This window comes from Mustelus asterias, chromosome 12, assembly GCF_964213995.1.
Source record: "Mustelus asterias chromosome 12, sMusAst1.hap1.1, whole genome shotgun sequence".
NCBI lineage: Eukaryota > Metazoa > Chordata > Chondrichthyes > Carcharhiniformes > Triakidae > Mustelus > Mustelus asterias.
In genome coordinates this window covers 6850441-6873662 of record NC_135812.1, presented here as the reverse complement: position 1 = coordinate 6873662, position 23222 = coordinate 6850441, and the positions used below count along the sequence as shown (strand labels likewise).

The following is a 23222-nucleotide window of genomic DNA, read 5'->3' as shown; positions in this document are numbered from 1 at the left end:
GAATCTAACCATCCCCCTCTTGATATTCAAGGGCTTTACCATTGCTGAATCCCCCACTATCCACATCCGGGGGTGTTATCATTGACCAGGACTGAACTGGGTTGTCCTTGTCCCCCTCCTTGCACTATAAGAGCAGGTCAGAGGCAAGGTATTCTGTAATGAGTAGTTCACCTCCTGACTCCCAAAGCTTGTTCACAATTGACAAGGCACACTTCAGGAATGTGATAGAATATTCTCCACTTGCCTGGACGAGTGCAGCTCCAACACTGAAGAAGCTCAACACCATCCAGGACAAAGCAGTCCACTTGATTGGCACCCTTTCCCCCTCCACCATCAAAACTGTAGCAGTAGTGAGTATCACCTACAAGATGCACTGCAGCAACTCACTAAGGTTCCTCCTGCAGCTACTTCCAAACTCGTGACTGCTACCATCTAGAAGGACAAGAGCAGCAGATACCTGGGAACACCACCACCAGCAAGTTCCCCCTCCAAGTCACTCACCATCCTGACTTGGGGATATATTGCCGTTCCTTCACTGGCACTGGGTCAAAATCCTGGAACTCCCTCCCTAACAGCACCGTGGGTGTACCTACACCTCAGGGACTGCAGCAGTTAAAGGCAGCTCACTACCACCTTCTCGAGGGCAACTAGAGTGGTCAATAAATGTTGGCCTAACCAGTGATGCCCGCATTCGTAAGTGGATGAAATAGATAAAAAATAACTGACGGAATGGGCTGCATGAGGGTCGAGCAATCATTTTTCTGCTCCCGTTTGTCATCACTTCTGATGCTGCACTTCCTCCAAGTTTCTTTATCCTGCATTGATTATTTAAATTGGCAGAAAGATTGGCATTTATTGCCCACACTTGATTGCCTTGAGAATATGATGGCACAAGCTCTCCTTGAACTGCTGCAGTCCGTGATGTTGATGGTGCGCTAATGGTTTTGAGTAGGGATTTCCAAGGTACTGATCCAGCAATGGTGATCAGGAGGGTTAGTGTCTTCAATGGAGAGGAACATGGTGTTTTGTGATATTTCTGTTTTTGCCCTTCTAGATGATAGGGGAGGTGGAGAGGCGCTTCCGCAAGCTCGGTGCGTTCTCACACTTGAGAATCTCAGGATTGTTACAGCGCGGAAGGAATTCATTCGACCTGTTGTCTGCAGCAGCTCATCGCTGTTCATCCCCTGCACATCATCCGTTTCAGCTAATTATCCAATTACCTTCTAAACACGTTAAACTCTCGGACAGTGCATTGCAGATCCTAACCACTCGCTGCTTGAAACAATGTCTCCTTGTGTCTCATAGAATCCCTACAGTGCAGAAGGAGGTCATTTGGCCCATCGAGTCTGCACAATTCCCCACCCAGGCCTTATTCTCGTAACCCCACATATTTACCCTGCTAATCTCCCTGATACCAGGGTCCATTTAGATTGGCCAATCAACCTAACCCGCACATCTTTGGACTGTGGGAGGAAACCCACACAGACACAGGGGAGAATGCGCAAACTCCACAGTCACTCAAGGCCAGAATTGAACCCGGGTCCCCGGTGCTGGGAGGCAGCAGTGCTAACCACTGTGCCACTTGTCATCTCCGTTGCTCCTTTTGCCATGAATGTGGGTTGCCCACACTGGGGATGGAAACCCCAGTCATTGCAGGAACAGGCCCTGAACTAAATTAATTGATAGATGCCTGGCTCTGGCTGTTCAGGAGCCAAGTCCCAGTCTGCCCAACCACACGCTAGTCCCTTGGAAAAGGGCTCTGGGTCGCAAAATCCCACACAGTGGCAGCAAATTGCAGGGGGCTGGTCCGTGATCCATACCTCAAAAGCTTATCACTCTTTTCAGTGTACTTTGCAAAGAGCTCCTCAGCACCCCCCTCCCCGCCCCCTCCCCAACATCTTGTTGGTACTTGTAATGTCCTTCCGAAAGATAGTGAACTAGTCATGAGTTCACAACAATTCACCAACTTTGCACTCTTCCTGATTCTGTTTTGTTTTTATTTCCAGATTTAACAAAAAATTGAAAGCAAATTCTTAGAGCTACTCTTGTGATTGGTGTTGGGGGGAGTGGTGGAAAATTGAATTTCTGTGGTGCTGTGTTAGTAGTCTAGGTTTCTAGAGTACTAGTCCCATAACATAACCAATGGCCCAGGTTAGTAAGCACAGTAAGAGGTCTCAACACCAGGTTAAAGTCCAAGAGTTGGACTTTAGTCCAACTTTAACCTGGTGTTGAGACCTCTTACTGTGCTGGCCCCAGTCCAACGCCGGCACCTCCACATCCAGGTTAGTAATCCAGCAATATATAGAACATAGAACATAGAACATTACAGCGCAGAACAGGCCCTTCGGCCCACGATGTTGCACCGACCAGTTAAAAAAAAACTGTGACCCTCCAACCTAAACCAATTTCTTTTCGTCCATGAACCTATCTACGGATCTCTTAAACGCCCCCAAACTAGGCGCATTTACAACTGATGCTGGCAGGGCATTCCAATCCCTCACCACCCTCTGGGTAAAGAACCTACCCCTGACATCGGTTCTATAACTACCCCCCCTCAATTTAAAGCCATGCCCCCTCGTGCTGGATTTCTCCATCAGAGGAAAAAGGCTATCACTATCCACCCTATCTAAACCTCTAATCATCTTATATGTTTCAATAAGATCCCCTCTTAGCCGCCGCCTTTCCAGCGAAAACAATCCCAAATCCCAAATAGGACCAGATGGAGGCAATTTCCCCTTTTTTTTGAAGGGGGTGGGGGTGCTCAGGAGGGAGATGGTTGGGGAGAGAGCATTCCGGCTTTCTACTGAATTTGTATGGCCCCCCCCCCCGCCTTTCTGTCTGGTCAAAGAATTCCAAAGGTTCAGTCTGAAAGGAAAATGCTGGAATGTCCCTTTCACTGAGGTCGTGTACACACTGTCACTGATTCACGACATTAAATGGCAAGCGCCCAGGGAAGCTCTTATAAACGCAACTCATCATTAAAATATCATGACATACCCTGCACTGTGAAGGTATAATGCAGCAGCTTTAGTCTTTGAGATCATGACACCAGTGAAACACAATGTATCCCGGCCACAGTAATGTAGAGCTGGTATAGTGTGCACATTGCACAATTTCTGGTTGCCCCAACTAGGTTTTATGGCAAATGGAAGTACCTTTTTTGTGTTGGTGTAGTCACTGTTGTAATGCAGGGAATCACAGTAGCAAATCCCACACAGATAATAGAATCCCTACAGTGCAGAAGGAGGCCATTTGGCCCATCGAGCTTACACTGACAACAATCGCATCCAGCCCATATCCCCATAACGGGGCGGCACGGTAGCACAGTGGGTTAGCACTGCTGCTTCACAGCTCCAGGGTCCCGGGTTCGATTCCCGGCTCGGGTCACTGTCTGTGTGGAGTTTGCACATTCTCCTCGTGTCTGCGTGGGTTTCCTCCGGGTGCTCCGGTTTCCTCCCACAGTCCAAAGATGTGCGGGTTAGGTTGATTGGCCAGGTTAAAAATTGCCCCCTAGAGCCCTGAGATGCGTAGGTTAGAGGGATTAGTGGGTAAATATGTGGGGGTAGGGCCTGGGTGGGATTGTGGTCGGTGCAGACTCGATGGGCCGAATGGCCTCCTTCTGCACTGTAGGGTTTCTATGATTCTATGATTTCTATGATAACCCCTCAGATTTATCCCCCAAGGGGCAATTTAGCATGGCCAATCCACCCAACCGACAAATCTTTGGACTGTGGGAGGAAACCAGAGGAAACCCAGCAGACACATGGGGAACGTGTAAACTCCACACAGTCACCCAAGGCTGGACTTGAACTGGATCCCAGGTGCTGTGCTAAGCACTGTGCTGCCCACCATTCTTTTCTTGAGGTGCTTGGCATGACACCCAGGGAGAACTTGCCTGGCTATTTTCAAAATAGCACCTTTACATCCACCCGAGAGAAGTGGCTTCAGTTCAATATCGGAGCCGAAAGTTGGCACCTCTGACATTTTGGCGCACTCCCAGTACTGTACTGGAAATGCTGGGCTGGCTTTGGGTGTTCAAGTCTGTGGAGTGGGACTTCAACCCACAACTTTCTGTTTCGGAGTCAAGCCTAGCCCAGATTGTCACCTAACTCTTGCACTTTCTGCTATTACACGGAACCTGTATTTCACAAATACTCTTATTTAGTAACACCCTCCGCCCCCACAGCATTGCATTTGTTGTTTTACCAAAGGATTACAACAGAGCCCCAAAAATATGCATCATGTGATTGTAAAGTCTGAGAGTAACAACCACAAAGCTGTTGCATCTTTACAAAGAGCAAGTTTCCACTCTCATGCCCATATCTGGTTTATAGAATGGTAGCACTTTCAACACAGCAGGAAGCCAATCGGCCCATTGTGTGGGTGCTGTTAACTCTTCAGATGGAATTGTCTGTTCCATGTCCTTTCCCTGGTTCCTTATTGAATTAATAGGATTTTAATTTTTTAAAAATTTAATTTTTAGGACCGTGATCCTGCAGTACATCAAAGTAGAAACCTCCAGCTTCAACATCTACCCACACTCGCAAGTCATCATAGAATCCCTACAGTACAGAAGGAGGCCCATTGAGTCTGTGAACCATAGAACCATAGAAAATTACAGCTCAGAAACAGGCCTTTTGGCCCTTCTTGTCTGTGCCGAACCATTTTTTGCCTAGTCCCATTGACCTGCACTTGGACCATATCCCTCCACACCCCTCTCATCCATGAACCCATCCAAGTTTTTCTTAAATGTTAAAAGTGACCCCGCATTTACCACTTTATCCGGCAGCTCATTCCACACTCCCACCACTCTCTGCGTGAAGAAGCCCCCCCTAATATTGTGCTGACCACAATCCCACCCAGGTCCTATTCCCGTAACCCTCATTTACCTTGCTAATCCCCCTGACACTAGGGTCAATTTAGCATGGCCAATCGACCTAACCCACACATCTTTGGAGTGTGGGAGGAAACCCACGCAGACACGGAGAGAAAGTGCAAACTCCACACAGTGACCTGAAGCTGGAATCGAACCCAGTCCCTGGCGCTGTGAGGCAGCAATGCTAACCACTGTGCCACCGTGTTTAAAGGAAAGATGCCGCCTTTAAAAGGAACAAAGTAACTTTAATGTGTTATGTTCCAAAGCCAGTAGCAGTGCCGAATTGTTAGCTAAATTTCTCCAGGAAATCAAAGTTTATCTCTTGGGGTTTGAACTGGTCAGAGTTTAATTTGAGACCTGCGTTTGGCTTCAGTATTTTCAGCTTTAAAAGTTGTTTTTTTTAAAAAAAAAGAATATTGGTAAGACTGAGTCCTCTGTTTCAGTCGGTGAGAATTAATTGCAGAGTCATGGCAATGAAAAAGACAATCTTTTCAAATGTCCCACAGGGAGTATTCTCCCACTGTAAGATTTAATTAGCCGTTAGCCTTATCTCAGCTGGTAGCAGTCTCACTCGAGTCAGGAGGTCATGATTTCAGGCTCTCCCCTCCAGAGACGGGAGCGCATTATCTCGGCAGGCACTGGGAGTGCTGCGTTGTTGGGGGTGCTTTCTTTCTCCTGCCTCAGGAGGGTGTAAAGGATCCCATGGCACTATGTGCCAACGAGCAGGGGAATTCACTCTGGTGATCTGGCCAATGCTTCTCCCTTGAGCAATATCAAGTCTAACCTTTGTTTAAGCATCGTGTTGGGTAGATTCGCTGAATATGTCTGCTGTTTTAATGGGGAGGGGGTTAGAAATCCACTTCATTGCCCCTTCCTCACTCGGTTCAAATCACATTATTTTACTGGTTGGGTGGTTATAGGGACAGGGCACAGTATTTTAAAGAGAGCTGGGATTTCAAACCATATCCCAGCTTTTCTTCAATCTCTGCCTTGCTGAGTTGAACAGTTCTGGTGTAGCAAGATCAGTTTCTTCTGCCTTGTTAGGTCCAAGGATCAGGAATAATAAAATGCATTATCAGCACCTCCTGGCAATGTTCCTTGTAGTGGCTGCAGAAGTGGTCAGCTCACTAATGTCCCCTAGGTTTGGGAGGGTAAAAAGGCCCAGAGAAACACAAAAGGGAAGGAGGCAGGTACAGTAACAGAGCAGGTTTACTGGAAATCTACCCTAATTAATCTCGAGGGACCACAATCACTGCAAAGGGAAGAGATCGAACAGTTTAGGCCTATACTCTCTGGAATTTAGAATGAGGGGAGCTCAAATTGAGGTATACAAGATGATAAAAGGTATGAATAAAGTAGATGTGGAGCGGATGCTTCCTCTTGTGGGGCATTCTAGGACGAGAGGTCACAATCTTTGGATAAGGGGTAGCAAATTTAAAACAGAGTTGAGGAGAAACTACTTCTCCCAAAGGGTTGTGAATCTGTGGAATTCGCTGCCCCCCAAAGTGCGGTGGATGCTGGGACAGTGAGTAAATTTAAGGAGGAGTTGGACAGATTTTTAATTGGTAATGGGGTTGAAGGGTTATGGGGAGAAGACAGGAAAATGGGGATGAGGAGCATATCAGCCATGATCGAATGGCGGAGCAGACTCAATGGGCCGAATGGCCCAACTCTGCTCCTATATCTTATGAACTGGTGATGGGATCAACCGGAGGTGTTGCGAATCACTGAAGTGATGTGGTTTATGTGCAATTTTCCCCCATTTTGCAGTTAAACCAATGGGGCCAGGAGGAGTGGGATTAATTGGATAGCTCTATCAAAGGGGCAGAATGGGTCAGATGGTTTCTTTGTGCTGTGAAGTTCTAGGAGTCTGATAGTCATGGGACATCCTGCCCCAGGATCAATGCCTGAACAAGAACATTCCTACCTTTCTTCCCACTGCCCCCCCACCCCACCCCAAATCTCCTGGATGGATGGGAGAAGCTGGGAATATTTTCCTGAAAGGAGGCTACCTGGTCAAGATCATGATGGCTTTGGACAGAGTAGGTGGTGAGAAGCTGCTCCCATTGGTGGGAGGGTTGAGAATCGGAGAGCACCAATTTAATCACCACATGACAACCTTTTTTTTTAAAATTATAGAACAAGTGGTTAGGATCTGGAATGCACTGTGGGCAGATTAGAATGTAGCTTTCGACAGGAAATTGGATAATTATCTGGAGAAAAGAATTGCCAGGTTAAAGGAACACAGTGGTTGAGTGGGGCTAGCTGAGTTGCTCAGAGGAACAGGATTGGGACGATGGGCTGAAGGCCTCCTTCTGTGCTGTAAGCATTCTATGATTTTATTCCTAGGCGGTCCTGGTTTTCAGTCCGTACAAGTCCTTTCATCTCAATTAATCCAATGTCAGCCACTTTCTCATATCCTCCGAACACAATCCTACTGTCCCTTCTCCAACTTTAAACCTTTTCAAAACATTAATTCCACACGATGTTGCTATTAAGACCAGCATTTGCTGCCCAGGAGATGGTGAGCCACCTTCCTGACAATTGTTAGGCTATTTCAGAGGAAAGCCAAGGGGGCAATAAAGGGAGATCTGGGGCCACAGGCCAGATAAGGCAAGGATGGAAGGTTTCCTTCCCTAAAGATTTTAGGGTACCAGATGGATTTTCACAACTTGATACTTCAACGGTTGTTATACTGACGCTAGCTTTTTTTAATCCCAGATTAGGGGTGGTACCATCACCAGGGACCCAGGTTCGATTCCAGCTTTGGGTGACTTTGTGGAGTTTGCATGTTCTCCCCACATCTGGGTTTCCCCTGGGTGCTCCGGTTTCCTCCCACAGTCCAAAGATGGGCGGCACGGTAGCACAGTGGTTAGCACTGCTGCTTCACTGCTCCGGGGACTTGGGTTCGATTCCCGGCTCGGGTCACTGTCTGTGCAGAGTTCGCATATTCTCCCCGGGTCTGCGTGGGTTTCCTCCGGGTGCTCCGGTTTCCTCCCACAGTCCAAAGATGTGTGGGTTAGGTTGATTGGCCAAGCTAAATTGCCCCTTAGTGTCCCAGGATGTGTAGATTAGAGGGATTAGCGGGTAAATATGTAGGGATATGGGGATAGAGCCTGGGTGGGATTGTTGTTGGTGCAGACTCGATGGGCCGAATGGCCTCTTTCTGCACTGTAGGGGTTCTATGTTCTAGGTTAGGCGGATTGGCCATGGTTAATATGTGGGGTTATGGGGATAGGACGGGGGAGTGGGCCTGGGTAAGGATGATCTTTCAGAGTTGGTCAGACGCGATGAGCCAGACGACCTGGCGTCCTTCTGCGCTGTAGGGATGCTATGGTTTGCTGCCCTTGTTCTTCTGGGTGGAGGACTTCTTATACAAGGAGTCACGAGACTTAAATGAGATATTTTCTCATTGAAACATGTCAAATTCCTAAGAGGACTTGACCAGGAGACATTGAGAGACTGATTTCCCTGGCTGGAGAGTCCATTACCTCAGGGTCAAGATAAGGAGCCAAGTATTTAGGACTGAGATGAGGAGAAAAATCCTCACTCAAAGGATAACGAATCTTTGGAATTCTCTACGCCCAGAAAACTGGATGCTCAGTCAATGAATCTATTAAGGCTGAGGGGCATTTGAGTTTTGGATACTGTGTGGGAATCGAGGGATACAAGTGTCAAACAGGCATTGAAGCTGCAGGCCAGTCATGATCTTATTGAATGGTGAAGCAAGCTTGAGGGGCTGAATGGCCTACTCCTATTATGTTCTTGCATTATGGGCTGGTTTGTGTGTTTTTACAGCACTAACAAATGATTCTTTCTGTGCCAGGTTGGTTGAACTAGACGCCAGTCCCTTTGGCCGCCCCACTCTTCTTTCCGAGGCCAGTGGCCCTGCCCCCTCCCCTCCCCCCGTCCTGGTGCCCAGCAGTGTGTGGAACCCTGCCACACCACCCGCTTGCCACACCACGGCCTTCACCTGCGTGTTCCAGTGTTTTCCGTGTGAACCAACCTGTCTCAGTGCCTCGTGGAGCAGCCCGGAGTTTGCGCTGCGTCCGGTGGCCCCCATGGTGAAGATGACGAGATCGAAGACATTCCAGGCTTATCTGCCCACCTGCCACAGGACGTACAGCTGCATCCACTGTCGAGCCCACCTCGCAAACCATGATGAGCTCATCTCAAAGGTACTGACCTAATCGTTTTTTTTTACTGTTGTGGTGGACTTTCCAAGTTATGAGTAATGGAGGAATTATGTGGACACGATTCATGGAAGGTCCTGGAGCAGAAAGCAGGCTTAAACTCCAGTAGACACCTTGCCACAGAATATTACTCCAAGGCTTTTGAACGTCAATTGGTGTACAATGTGATTGTGGTGCTGAGTCAAGCAGCAGTTCCCAAGGCAACGGGTCGTAGACACATCCGGGCATGTCCATAGAAAACCCTACAGTGCAGAAGAAGGTCATTTGGCCCAATGAGCCTGCACTGACAACAATCCCGCCCAGGCCCTATCCCCATAACCCCAAGCATTTACCCTAGCTAGTCCCCCTGAAACACAACTTTGGACTATGGGAGGAAACCCACGCAGACATGGGGAGAATGTGCAGCCTCCACACAGTGATCCAAGGCTGGAATTGAACCCATATCCCTGGCACTGAGGCCACCCGGTGTTGTTCCACAGAGGTCACCCAATCTCTGTTTTAGTCTTCCCAATGTAGAAGCGGCTGCATTGGGAGCAGTGGGTGTGGTAGACCAAATTGGAGGAGGTGAGAGTGAAACACTGCTTCATGCCAATTCCTCCTCATTCCCATGATGCACGCACGTGAACTTGAACCATTTTGTTGACCAAATGGAAAGGCAAAAAGCAGAGTGCACCTGTGTATTTTGTTCAGTATTTGTGTTCTCCTCCTCTTTGTTACTGAACAGTGGGAGATGTCAGTTGCGTACAGTTACCTGTACCTTGCGAGTGTTGCAAGATGTTTGACACTGGAACGTGTGGTTAGATCAGTGTCGGGTCAGGGGTGGAAATAAATCCTTAATTAGAATTAACTTTGCTTCTACTTGTTTCTTGGAGTTTCCATTGGATTGGACAAGGGGTCATTCAGTAGGCCACTCTTCGGAGATGTAGTGGACTTCAATTCTAAAGTGAACAGAATTTTGGAAACTCTGGCAGGAGAGGAGTTTGAGGTGATTCTGAAGAATTTGATATAGAGGCAAACTATCATCTGGTGTAGAGAGTCTAGAACAAAGGTGGCTTAACCTTAACATTAGAAGCAGGCCATTCAGAAAACACTGTGTCAAACAAATCTGGATCTCTCCAGGAGACCAGTTGAAAATTGGGTTTTGACAGATTTTTGTTAGACGTGGGTTTGAACAGATATGGAACCAAGCTGGGTAGATGGAAGTAAAATATCAGCCATGATCTAACTGGCAGAACGGGATTGAAGGGCTGAATGGCCTCTTCCCGTTCCTGCAGTAGTAGCCAGACAGCGGAGCTCTGCTGTGTCATGCAGAGGTTTTAAGTGTTAAATTACTGCACTTAACGTCAGGGCAGGTGTTAATCTCCAGCGACGGATATAAGGGGAGGTGGGGGGGGGGGGGGGGGGGTGATTGGTGAAAGTATCTCGGTGACCCATGTCTGACCTTTTTCTGTAGGTTGCTCCCGCAGTTCTGATGGTGTGTGAGTGAAAGGCATCCCAGGGGGGAAAGAAAATAGCCCAGCAGTGAAACGAAGCCAGATGGGCAGTCAGAGCAGGAACCAGTGTTAGAGCTGGAGAACCTGATACTGGATTTCCCCGCTTGGAGAGAGATTTCCTGACTCCAGTGTACGGTTCGGAAGCATTTACTCAGTGGAGTGGGGGTGACATTACCCATTAAGTTTTTTTTTGAGCGAATGTGGGTGACGCAGAGCCAACGACTTTGATACGAGTCCTAAACCTGGGGATAAACATAGAATCCTTACAGTGTAGAAGGAGGCCATTCGGCCCATCGAGCCTGCACTGGCCACAATCCCACCCAGGCTCTATTCCCGTAACCCCACATATTTACTCTGTTAATCCCCTGACAGTAGGGTCAATTTAGCAAGGCCAATCAACCTAACCCGCACATCTTTGGACTGTGGGAGGAAACTGGAGCACCCGGAGGAAACCCACGCAGACACGGGGAGAACGTGCAGACTCCACACACACAGTGACCCAAGCCGGGAATCGAACCCGGGTCCCCGGCACTGAGGGGCAGCAGTGCGAACCACTCTGGCATCCGTGTTTAGGGATTCCCTCCCTAAACATCTTGCTCCTTTTGTGCTGTTTAAAATCCATCTCTTTGACACAGCTTTTGGCCACCTAACCAAGTGAGAAGCAATTGGGATATGTTTTTTAATATTGTTCATCCTCCAGTGAAGTGTTTTGGGACTTTTGAGCATATTAAAAGATGCTGCGGTTCAGTGAGCAGCCGTCTTCACGTCTTTGAGTGACAAGGTGATGCGCTGAAGTCTCACCCCAAGGTCCCAGTGCAGTACTGTAAGAGGGCTGCATTGTCGGACATGCCGTCTCTCTGGGATAAGGTGTTTGAACAGAGGGCTTGTCTTGCCTGTCCGCCTTGGGTGGATGTGAAGGACCCTGTGGGACTCGTATGAAGATAAGCAGGGGAGTTATCCCTGCTGTCGTGCCCAATGTTTATATCCCTTGCAGAAAACCGATGATCTGGTTAAAAGCAAATTACTGCGGATGCTGGAAAATCTCAGCAGGCCTGGCAGCATCCGAAGCATTTAAATTTTTTTGACAAAGGGTCTTTTGGACTCGTAACGTCAGCTCTTTTTTCCTCTTGCGGATGCTGCCAGACCTGCTGAGATTTTCCAGTATTTTCTCTTTTGGTTGCCGATTATTATGTTGCTCTGTGTGGGATCTTGCTGTGCACAAATTGGCTGCCACCTTTCCTACATTACAACAGGGACCGCAACTCAAATATGCTTCATTGACTATAAAGTGCTTTGGGACATCTGGTGATTTGGAAAGTCGCTTCATAAAAACAAGTCTTTTCTTTCTTTATAAATACAGGTAATATAAAGACAGTGTTGTAAGCATGTCATAGGTAGCCCCGTGTCTCGTAGGAAGGGATGCGCTTCACAAAGGACTTGTTCCATACTTGCTGCTTGCCTCCACTTGGCAGTGCTGGTTTGGGTAATAGTAGCTCTGCTCCCGGTTTGAAGGTCGTGGGTTCAACTCCTGTTTCGGGCCTTTTAACAGCCTGTTTGAGCACTAGGCTGTTAAACCAATAAACTCTAGGTGACCTGATGAATGGCCTCCTTCTGCACTGGAGGGATTCGATGATTCCAGTACCTATACCTTGGTCTGCAGCAGTTCCAGAAGACAGCTCACCATATCCTCCTTGAGGGCATGATGTGGAGATGTAACATGCTGTACATGAGGACGGCCTAAACCGGGATGTTGGATTTATGTCACATTATCAGTAACCCCCACAGCTTGCCTCCTGGACTTGCAGGCTGTCCTGTCTGGAGACCATACACATCTCTTTAACCTGTGCTTAATGCTCCCTCCACCCACATTGTCTGTATCTTTAAGACCTGGCTGGTTGTAGGGATTCGCATTCTAATCAGTATTCTGTAACTTGATTTTGTGTCTGTTTGCACTGTTTGAGAGCACATTTCCACTCCATCTGACGAAGGAGCAGCGCTCCGAAAGCTTATGGTATTTGCTACCAAATAAACCTGTTGGACTTTAACCTGGTGTTGTTAAAACTCTTACTGCTTGAGGGCAACCAGCGATGGGCAGTAAATGCTGGTCTAACCCACATCCCGTAAATAAAACAAAATGGTTAGGGTGCATTGGCCGTGCTAAATTCTCCCTCCGTGTACTCGAACAGGTGCCGGAGTGTGGCGACTGGGGGATTTTCACAGCAACGTCATTGCAGTGTTAATGTAAGCCTACTTGTGACACTAAACTTTAAATGGGTATTTTTAATGGTCACAAGGCTGTGTGACTGGGGGAGTGCTGCACTGTTGGAAGTGCTGCCTTTCAGGTGAGACATTAAACAGTGCTAACATCATGACTTCTCTCGATTTTAAACTGGTTAATGTTTGTCCCTTAACCAACATCACTGTTTTTAAAAAATAAAGATTAGCTGTTTGTTATCCCATTGAAGGTTAAGAGCCTGCTGTGTGCAAATTGGCTGCAGAATTTCCTCTGCTGAAACAATGGATAATGTTTTGAAAGTACCTCATTGATGGTAAAGTGTTTTGGGACATGCTCAGGTCACGAACGATGCTATAGAAATGCAGGCTTTCTTTTTAAAACATAAGGAATTGGATTGGGGCCCCTGTTCAGGCTCCAGGAGCCTGCTCTGCTGTTCAGTAAGGTCCTAGCTGATCAGTTACCACAGATCCACTTCCCCACCTGATCACCACAGCTCAAATTCCATCAATCTAGAGCCTTTTGAATATATTCAGCGATTGAGCATTTGCAGCTCTCTGGGGTGCAGAATTTCAAAGATTCGTAACCCGTTTGAGTGAAGAAATTTCCCATTGCTATTTCTAAATCGCAGATGCCTTACCCCAAGTCTATGCTGCTCGTTCTAGACTCTCCAGCCAGGGGAGAAACAGCCTCTGCCTTTCCTCTATGTTGTTCTTGCGCAGGCACTTGTACAGCTGGGAATTGTGTCTCCTCCCCTCCCACTCCTGCCATCATCTGGCACTTGAGAAACCCAGTAAAGAGCTCAGTTTACCTCCCCTGCTCTCCCCCCCATTAACTACCTAGGAGGACACCTGGGGCTGGGAGGGAGACTTCCGGTATTGAAGTGGGAGGGGAGTCTGTTCGAATGTCATTCATGTCCTGATTGTTGGAAGTGTGTAGTTCAGTGGTTGTTTTGTGTGTCGTTCCACCCCTCCCCTCCCCTCCCCTCCCTCCCCAAGCTAAGCTTCAGTGCAGGAAACTAAAGACCCACTTTGTCTGGGTGAGAAGAAGGAGCCTTTGTGTCAGGGTTGAGCGCGCAGTCCTTCCCCGCAGCTGCTGACTGTTCAAACACACTTTACAAACTGAACTTTGAGCTGGTACCAACTATTTATACAACCCCCCCCCCTCCCTCCCTTTCTCCATGTCTGAGGAGCTGTGCCCGTGTGATCACTGTTTAAATAGTTTCTTTGGATGTGATTTAGAATGGCCAGCCTCTGTACACGTGCTTCCATCTCTCTGGGCTTGTGTATGTTTGTGATGGATGTGCATTACTCGCCGTGTCTGTGTGCGATGTGTCATCATGGGACATAATTTTCAATCTGCTCCTGTTATTTCTGTCATTGTTTTGCATTAATATGAATTAGTGGATAATTTAATCGGAACAACATTGAATCAAAAACTTTGTGGGGGAAGTTGGGGTGTCTTAGAACATAGAACAGTACAGCACAGAACAGGCCCTTCAGCCCACGATGTTGTGCCGAGCTTTATCTGAAACCAAGATCAAGCTATCCCACTCCCTATCATCCTGGTGTGCTCCATGTGCCTATCCAATAACCGCTTAAATGTTCCTAAAGTGTCTGACTCCACTATCACTGCAGGCAGTCCATTCCACACCCCAACCACTCTCTGCGTGAAGAACCTACCTCTGATATCCTTCCTGTATCTCCACCACGAACCCTATAGCTATGCCCCCTTGTAATAGCTCCATCCACCCGAGGAAATAGTCTTTGAACGTTCACTCTATCTATCCCCTTCATCATTTTATAAACCTCTATTAAGTCTCCCCTCAGCCTCCTCCGCTCCAGAGAGAACAGCCCGAGCTCCCTCAACCTTTCCTCATAAGACCTACCCTCCAAACCAGGCAGCATCCTGGTAAATCTCCTCTGCACTCTTTCCAGCGCTTCCACATCCTTCTTATAGTGAGGTGACCAGAACTGCACACAATATTCCAAATGTGGTCTCACCAAGGTCCTGTACAGTTGCAGCATAACCCCACGGCTCTTAAACTCCAACCCCCTGTTAATAAAAGCTAACACACTATAGGCCTTCTTCACAGCTCTATCCACTTGAGTGGCAACCTTTAGAGATCTGTTTTGAACCAAGAAATGGTGCTAAATGGGTATAATGCTCATAAAACTAATCTGAAAGTTCTGATTTTCGTTCTAACTCCTTTTAAATTTGAGCTTGCAGGAGCAGACACAAGGGGCTGAGTGGCCTACCCCAGCTCCTAATTTGTATGTGTTTCTGGAGGTGCTAAAACAGACACCTGCAGCTTTACCACTCCTTGTTGATTTGATGCCACTTTCATGGAGCAATATCTGTGGGCTCCTCGCGTCCACTCCCACTGAAGATGTGCAGTGCTCCAGCTGGCTCAAGGGCCAAGGGTTCTCGGATCCAACCATTATGGAGGAGGTCCGGCAAGAGGAGGGGGTGACCTGCACCACGCATGGGCGGCAGTGGTTAGCACTGCTGCCTTACAGTGCCAGGGACCCAGGTTCGATTCCTGGCTGGGGTCACTGTCTGTGTGGAGTCTGCACGTTCTCTCCGTGTCTGCGTGGGTTTCCTCCGGGTGCTCCGGTTTCCTCCCACAGTCCGAAAGATGTGCTGGTTAGGTGCATTGGCCATGCTAAATTCTCCCCCAGTGTACCCAAACAGGTGCCGGAGTGTGAGGACTAGGGGATTTTCACAGTAACTTCATTGCAGTGTTAATGTAAGCCTACTTGTGACACTAACTTTTTAGATGGTTGGGGGGAGGGAGAAGGAGGTGATGCCAACTCTCCCTCCTGTACCTCATTTTAGCAGTGCTGCCTGGCCTCTCCCATTCCTTATGCAGACCCGGGAGGATTTCTGGCAAAATAACAAAGCCCTTCCATACTCCTGGTGACTCCAATAAGTACTTCTTGGGTAAGGACCTCTGGAATTTCGAGGATAAATGTTGCTGAAGGGTTGGTGAAATCTGGGCAAGAGGGCTCCAGAAAGTTTCTCGCCATGACTACTTTGCTGTTCCGCCAGCAATGACCCTGAAATGGTGATTGTTGATTGTCCCTGGAAGCAGAACTTGAAATCGGCATTAATGCCAGTTTAACCACACCCCCCCCCCCCCCTCAAATAAAGAAGGTCAAACTGATGTTGCTGAACAAGACCCCATCTTGATCACCTCAGGCTGTTTAGTGCCTAAAGCATCCAGGTGGAAATAAACCACAGGACCTGTAACTTTTAACCTTGTCCCTAATTTTATTTTTCTTACAACTGTTTGTATGGCGGCACGGTAGCACAGTGGTTAGCACTGCTGCTTCACAGCTCCAGGGACCTGGGTTCGATTCCCGGCTTGGGTCACTGTCTGCGTGGAGTTTGCACATTCTCCCCGTGTCTGCATGGGTTTCCTCCCACAGTCCAAAGATGTGCGGGTTAGGTTGATTGGCCATGCTAAAAATTGCCCCTTGGAGTCCTGAGATGCGTAGGTTAGAGGGATTAGCGGGTAAATATGTAGGGATTTGGGGGTAGGGCCTGGGTGGGATTGTGGTGAGTGCAGACTCGATGGGCCAAATGGCCTCTTTCTGCACTGTAGGGTTTCTATGATTCTATGTTTGTGCATTGCAATTCTATGAATATCGGTTTTAAACCTAAACTCCTTGGACATAACCTGGCGATTAACCCAAGTGATTGGAGTCCAAAGATGTGCGGGTTATGTTGATTGGCCATGCTAAATTGCCCCTTGGTGTGTCCCTGGGTGTGTAGGTTAGCAGGGTAAATATGTGGAGTTACAGGGCCTAGGTGGGATTGTTGTCGGTGCAGGCTCGATGGGCTGAATGGCCTCCTTCTGCACTGTGTAGGGATTCTATGATTCTGAGTCAGAGGGCCAGCGATTTCGCAAGGGTTTAGGGAATGACTCATCCTAAGAACAAACGAGAACAAAGAACAAGAACAAAGAACAATACAGCACAGGAACAGGCCCTTCGGCCCTCCAAGCCCATGCCACTCCCTGGTCCAAACTAGACCATTCTTTTGTATCCCTCCATTCCCACTCCATTCATGTGGCTATCTAGATAAGTCTTAAACGTTCCCAGTGTGCCCGCCTCCACCACCTTGCCCGGCAGCGCATTCCAGGCCCCCACCACCCTCTGTGAAAAATATGTCCGTCTGATATCTGTGTTAAACCTCCCCCCCCCCCCCCCCCCCCCCCCCCCCCCCCCCCCCCCTTCACCTTGAACCTATGACCCCTTGTGAACGTCACCACCGACCTGGGGAAAAGCTTCCCACCGTTCACCCTATCTATGCCTTTCATAATTTTATACACCTCTATTAAGTCTCCCCTCATCCTCCGTCATTCCAGGGAGAACAACCCCAGTTTACCCAATCTCTCCTCATAACTAAGCCCCTCCATACCAGGTAAACCTCCTCTGCACTCTCTCCAAAGCCTCCACGTCCTTCTGGTAGTGTGGCGACCAGAACTGGACGCAGTATTCCAAATGCGGCCGAACCAACGTTCTATACATCTGCAACATCAGACCCCAACTTTTATACTCTATGCCCCGTCCTATAAAGGCAAGCATGCCATATGCCTTCTTCACCACCTTCTCCACCTGTGACGTCACCTTCAAGGATCTGTGGACTTGCACACCCAGGTCCCTCTGCGTATCTACACCCTTTATGGTTCTGCCATTTATCATATAGCTCCTCCCTACATTATTTCTACCAAAATGCATCACTTTGCATTTATTGGGGGTCATGGGGGAAACTGCAGCGCAGATTATTTTTTTTTTACACCCAATGCTGCTCAAACCTCTGCCTGAACAGGGAAGGAGTTGCTCCCCTTCCCCAACCCTCATCGCTGTGCCTCCACCTACTCTGGGCAGATCTGAGAGATTAAAACTTTAATACTGAGTTATTGGGCTTAACACAAGAGGCTTCAGGGTCTATTGTGGTTAAAACAAGAACAAAGGATTGAACAGAGTATAGCATTGCAAAAAAAAAAAATCTAAACTTAAACTTGCCCACAACACGTGCCCGAACTTGCTTGGAAAACAATGGGGCTGTTTACAATACACATTGCCATTACTGTGCAAACCCCTCTGGGCAGAATGGGGATGAGCGAAAATCAATTATTCTTATTCTTGAATGTGAATTTTTACATTTTTCTGTTTCTGACTTTTAAAATCCAATCATTATTTCTCATTCTGCCGTTGATTTAACTCAAATTCACCTTTATTTTCATCGCAAGGGGAAGGATATTTGACAAAACTGTTCAGAATCGTGTAGGATCTGGACAAAGTAGACAGCCTATTGGCAGCAGGATTGAGAACCAGAGGATAAAAGCAAATTACTGCAGATGCTGGAAGCTGAAACCAAAAGAGAAAATGCTGGAAAATCTCAGCAGGTCCGGCAGCATCTGTAAGGAGAGAAAAGAGCTGATGTTTTAAGACCATAAGACATAGGAGCGGAAGTAAGGCCATTCGGCCCATCGAGTCCACTCCACCATTCAATCATGGTTGATTTCAACTCCATTTACCCACTCTCTCCCAGAGAGATTACCCTTTGTCAAAGCAGATGCTGCCAGACCTGCTGAGATTTTCCAGCGTTTTCTCTGTTGGTTTGAGAACCGGAGGACGCTGAAGATAAACGGCAAAAGAACCAATTGCGCCATGAGGATAAAGCTTTTTTAATGCAGTGAGTGGTTAGGATCTGTCTGAATGTGAGGGAGGCAGATTCAGTCATGGCTTGGATAAGCTACTGAAGGGCTATGGGGAAGGGGAGTGGGACTGGCTGTGTTGCTATTGCAGAGGGCAAGCTCAGACAGAACCATAGAATGTGGCCATCCAGCCTGTGCTGACTCTCCAAGATCATCTGGTTCTACTCCTGTGCCTCTTGCCCGTTGCCCGGTAATTTTTTTTTCTCTCCAGAAAATGATGCAATAGCCATGGTTGAATCTGCCACCAGTATGCTGTCAAGGAAGTTCATTCCGGGCACTAACCACTCTGGGCTGAATGGCCTCTTTCTGTTCTGTAACCAGATTCTATTCCTATTTCTTTCTCAAATCTCATTGGTTAAGGGAATGTACCATTGGTCCATTATTCACCGAGGCCCTTGTTTCCTTTGTCAGTTGAAGTATACGGAAGATTGTCTGACTGACTAACTGGATAATCTGTAGGGTGGCACAGTGGTTAGCGCTGCTGCCTCACAGCGCCAGGGACCTGGGTTCGATCCCCAGCTTGGGTCACTGTCTGTGCAGAGAATGCATGTCCTCCCAGTGTCTGCGTGGGTTTCCTCCGGATGCTCTGGTTTCTTCCCACAGTCTGAAAGACGTGCTGGTTAGGGTTCATTGGCCACGCTAAATTCTCCCTCCGTGTACCTGAACAGGCGCCAGTGTGGCGACTGGGGGAATTTCACAGTAACTTCATTGCAGTGTTAATGTAAGTCTACTTGTGACTAATAAATAAACTTTAACTTTAGATGCCCATCTCCAGCCCATTGTTAACTTCAAGTCTACTTGCTGTTTGTCTTCTGCTTGCATCCCATTCCAATCTTTCTTCATTTCATTATCCTTCCTGAGGGGCTCAATACCCTTAAACATCCTCCTTCCCGTTTGCATTTCCTCCTTCACCTTCTTGCTGTCTTGAGATCAAAGCGTCTCCTACTCTTAAAACTCATCGCCACCTCCCCAAAACAGTGCTGCTCTTCACATCCCTGTCTTCAGCTTCCTACTCTTGTCTTCAGGCTTTTAAATTCCTGAACTGGGTGTCGGGTGGATACACTGCTAAAATAGGGGGGGGAACAGGGGAACTACTCCCGCTGGTGAAGGTAATCAGGAATGAGGAGACTGGAGGTTAGAGCTGGTTAATTTGGGAGTGAAATCAGCAACCACTTCACCAGAATGGTTGTAGGAATCTGATATTCTGCTCCAAGGAAGGGGGCTAGTTTTCAGGCCTGAGATTTGATTTTTTTGTTGGGTAGGGGATATGGAGCCTGAGTGGATAAATAGTTTAAAGTTTATTTTTAGTGTCACAAGTAGGCTTACATTAACTCTGCAATGAAGTTACTGTGAAAATCCCTGAGTCGCCACACTCTGGCGCCTGCTTGGGTAACGCTGAGGGAGAATTTAGCATGGCCACTGCACCCTAACCAGCACATCGTTTGGGACTGTGGGAGGAAACCCACACAGACATGGGGAGAACGCGCAGACTCTGCACAGACAGTGACCAAAGCGGGGAATTGAACCCGGGTCCCTGACGCTGTGAGGCAGCAGTGCTAACCACTGTGCCACCACAACCATGAGCTAGTTGAATGGTATAACAAGATAGAGGGGCTGAATAACATAGAACATTACAGCGCAGTACAGGCCCTTCGGCCCTCGATGTTGCGTCGACCTGTAAAACCAATCTAAAGCCCATCTAACCTACACTGTTCCAATATCATCCATATGATTATCCAATGACCATTTAAATGCCCTTAATGTTGGCGAGTCCACTACTGTTGCAGGCAGGGCATTCCACACCCTTGCTACTCTCTGAGTGAAGACTCCTATTCCTAAGTATCTCCATTTACCTCTTCTCAAACCTGGCAATGTCCCAGCTTTTATGAACAGGTCTTTCCCCTCTCTGTGGATTTGAATCTTTAAGTCCTTGCAGGCAGCTGTCTGTCTTGGCAGTTTTCATGAAGCTATTTTGAAGACAGTCCCACACTTCTGTCACTCCTCAGAATGTGCTTTGCAGCCAGTCAAAGAATGGTTGTGGCAGAGAAGGCCATTCAGCCCATTGTTTGCTGTGTGGGCTCTCTGCAACCTGCCTGCTCTCAACTCCTGCATTATTTCCTTGTGGCCCTGCAGAATGTTTTTTTTTTCCTCTTCAGATAATTATCCATTTAAAAGCTAAAATTCATTTGCCTCGATGAAGTGCTGAAGTCACCGCTCCAGGAGACGGGCAGTTAATTTGCCCACAGGCTTGCAAAAAATATATAATCTGTTTTGAGGGTCTGGATAACCATTGCGCTGGAGGACTCCCCCTTTTTTCTTTGACATCCACCTGAGAGGGCGGTCAACACCTGTGTAATGTCCCCTTTGACACTGGAGCGTCAACCTAGATGATGCTCTCCCAAGTCCCTGGAGGGAGACTTGAACACATGACCTTCTGACTCGGGCAAGAGTGCTTTACCCCCCACCCCACCCCCCAAGCCACAAATTTGGCAAGTTTTATTAAATCCTCTTGTCAACTTTTTGCATTCAGTGATAAAATTAAAGAAAAAAAACTACAAATAAATGTTTCTGATCCAGAATAACTAGCTCACAAAGCCTGTTGTTGCTGTCACATTCTCTGACTGGGCGAGGGGCGGGGGGGGTGCAGGGGGGCGAGTTTAGAGGATTTTACCAGCTTAACACACCCAGCTTCTTGAAGAGAAATGGCACAGACGGATACACTGGGTATCCAGTGTGCTGGTGTTTGTCTCCTGATCTCTCGCTCTATTAATAACTCAATAACAGCAGAGCAATGACATACTGAGTATCAGCTTGTATTTGGCCTTTCCTCTGTTTGTATCGCTCTGGTTTACTTCAGTTGCCTCCAGCAACATCTCCCATCTTTATAAATTTTTAAAAAAGTATTTCTCCTTGTCTTGTTTCACTAATCCCTTGTTTGCTGATACCATAGAATCCCTACAGTGCAGAAGGAGGCCATTCAGCCCATCAAGTCTGCACTGACTCTTACCCAGGCTTAGCCTGCAACCCCATGCATTTACCCCACTAATCCCCCTAACCTCTATATCTTGGGACGCTTAAGAGGTAATTTCCCATGGCCAATCCACCTAACCTGCACATCCTTGGAGTGTGGGAGGAAACTGCAGCACCCACAAGAATCATAGAATCCCTACAGTGCAGAAGGAGGCCATTCAGCCCATCAAGCCTGCAGCAACTCTCTGAAAGAGCATCTTACTCAGGCCCACCCCCCCCTTTCCTATCCCTGTAACCCTACATATTTATCTTGTTACTCCCTCCCTAACCTGCACATCTTTGGACTGTGGGAGAAAACCAGAGCACCCGGAGGAAACCCACAGACACTGGGAGAACGTGCAAAGTCACCCAAGGTTGGAATTGAACCTGGGTCCCTGGTGCTGAGAGGCAGCAGTGCTAACCGCTGTGCCATTTTACTCCTGACTCATAAGAAAAAGGAGTAGGCCATTCAGCCCTTCGAGTATGCTCTGCCATTTAATAAGATCACAACTGTTCTCACACTCACTACGTCCCCTTATCTCTATAACCCCTAATTCCCCTACTGACTTTAAAAAAAATCTATTAATATCAGCCTTGAAAATATTCAAGGACTCGACCTCCACTGCTTCCGGGGGTAAAGAATTCCAAAGACTCCTTACTCAGAGGAATTCTTCCTCAAATCCATCTTAAATGAACACCCTTATTCTGTGACAATGCCCTCAGGTCCTATACTGTCCCATGGGTGGAAACATCACAGAATCACTACAATGCAGAAAGAGGCCATTAGGCCCATCGAGTCTGCACTGACCACAATCCCACCCAGGCCCTATCCCCATAACCCCATGCATTCACTCTAGCTAGTCCCCCTGAGACTAAGGGGCAATTTAGTATGGCCAATCCACCTAACCCGCACAAACTCTACACAGACAGTCGCCCAGTCCTCTGCTAGCCACTGTGCCAGCCTACATCCCCTCAACATTTACCCTGTCTAGCCCCCCCCAAAGAATCTTGCATATTTCAATCCTATCACCTCTTATTCTTCAAACTCCGAGGAGTACAGACCCAACCTGTACTGCCTCCAATGATGATGTATCTTTCCTTGCAGGCTTTACTTGTATACTCCAGCCCCCTTGAAATAATGTTGGTGTGTGGTAGGTATTATAGTTTTGGCACTGGACTCTGTAACGCAGAGTCAGAAGGCCTTCAGTTTTATTCCATCATTGCTGCAGCACATTTTGTTTTTTAATATTTCTTGGGTAGTAATGCTGTTTCCTTCTGGAGAATAGCAAGAGCCCAGCCTTTTTATTGGGGGAGGGGGAAGAGTGATTTTTTTTTTTTCCATTGTGCCTTCTACAATTCCCTCCCTCAATTTCCATCTTTTTGCCCCTTTTAAAATCTGCTTCTTTGACTGAGCTTTTGGTCACCTTTCCTGATTTTTGCCTTGATCATCGAACAGTACAGCGCAGGAGGCGGCCTCTTGGCCCATCAAGCCTATGGCAGATCTTTCAAAGGGCAATCTGGGTAGTCCCTCTCCCTGGCTTTTGCAGGTACCCCTACAGTTTTTGCTTCAAGTATTTCACTCCGTTCCCCTTTTCAGAGGGAATCCTGTTTGTGGCAGCCTAGTGAGCAATGCATTTCACATTGACACTTTAAACAAGTTTCCCCCCTCTGGTCGACTCCAGTCCTTTTG

The 23222-nt window shown here is 47.6% G+C and overlaps 1 protein-coding gene across 2 annotated transcripts in view; it reads left to right on the top strand.

Moving 5' to 3' along the window:
* Positions 1–23222, top strand: part of ypel2a (yippee-like 2a) — a 66859-nt gene that overhangs the window by 7381 nt on the left and 36256 nt on the right. For both annotated transcript variants that reach the window (XM_078224633.1, XM_078224632.1), the window contains exon 2: positions 8703–9054. In XM_078224633.1, coding sequence (XP_078080759.1) covers positions 8938–9054 — 117 coding nt within the window. In that variant the 5' untranslated portion in view covers positions 8703–8937. The remainder of the gene's footprint in view (positions 1–8702; positions 9055–23222) is intronic.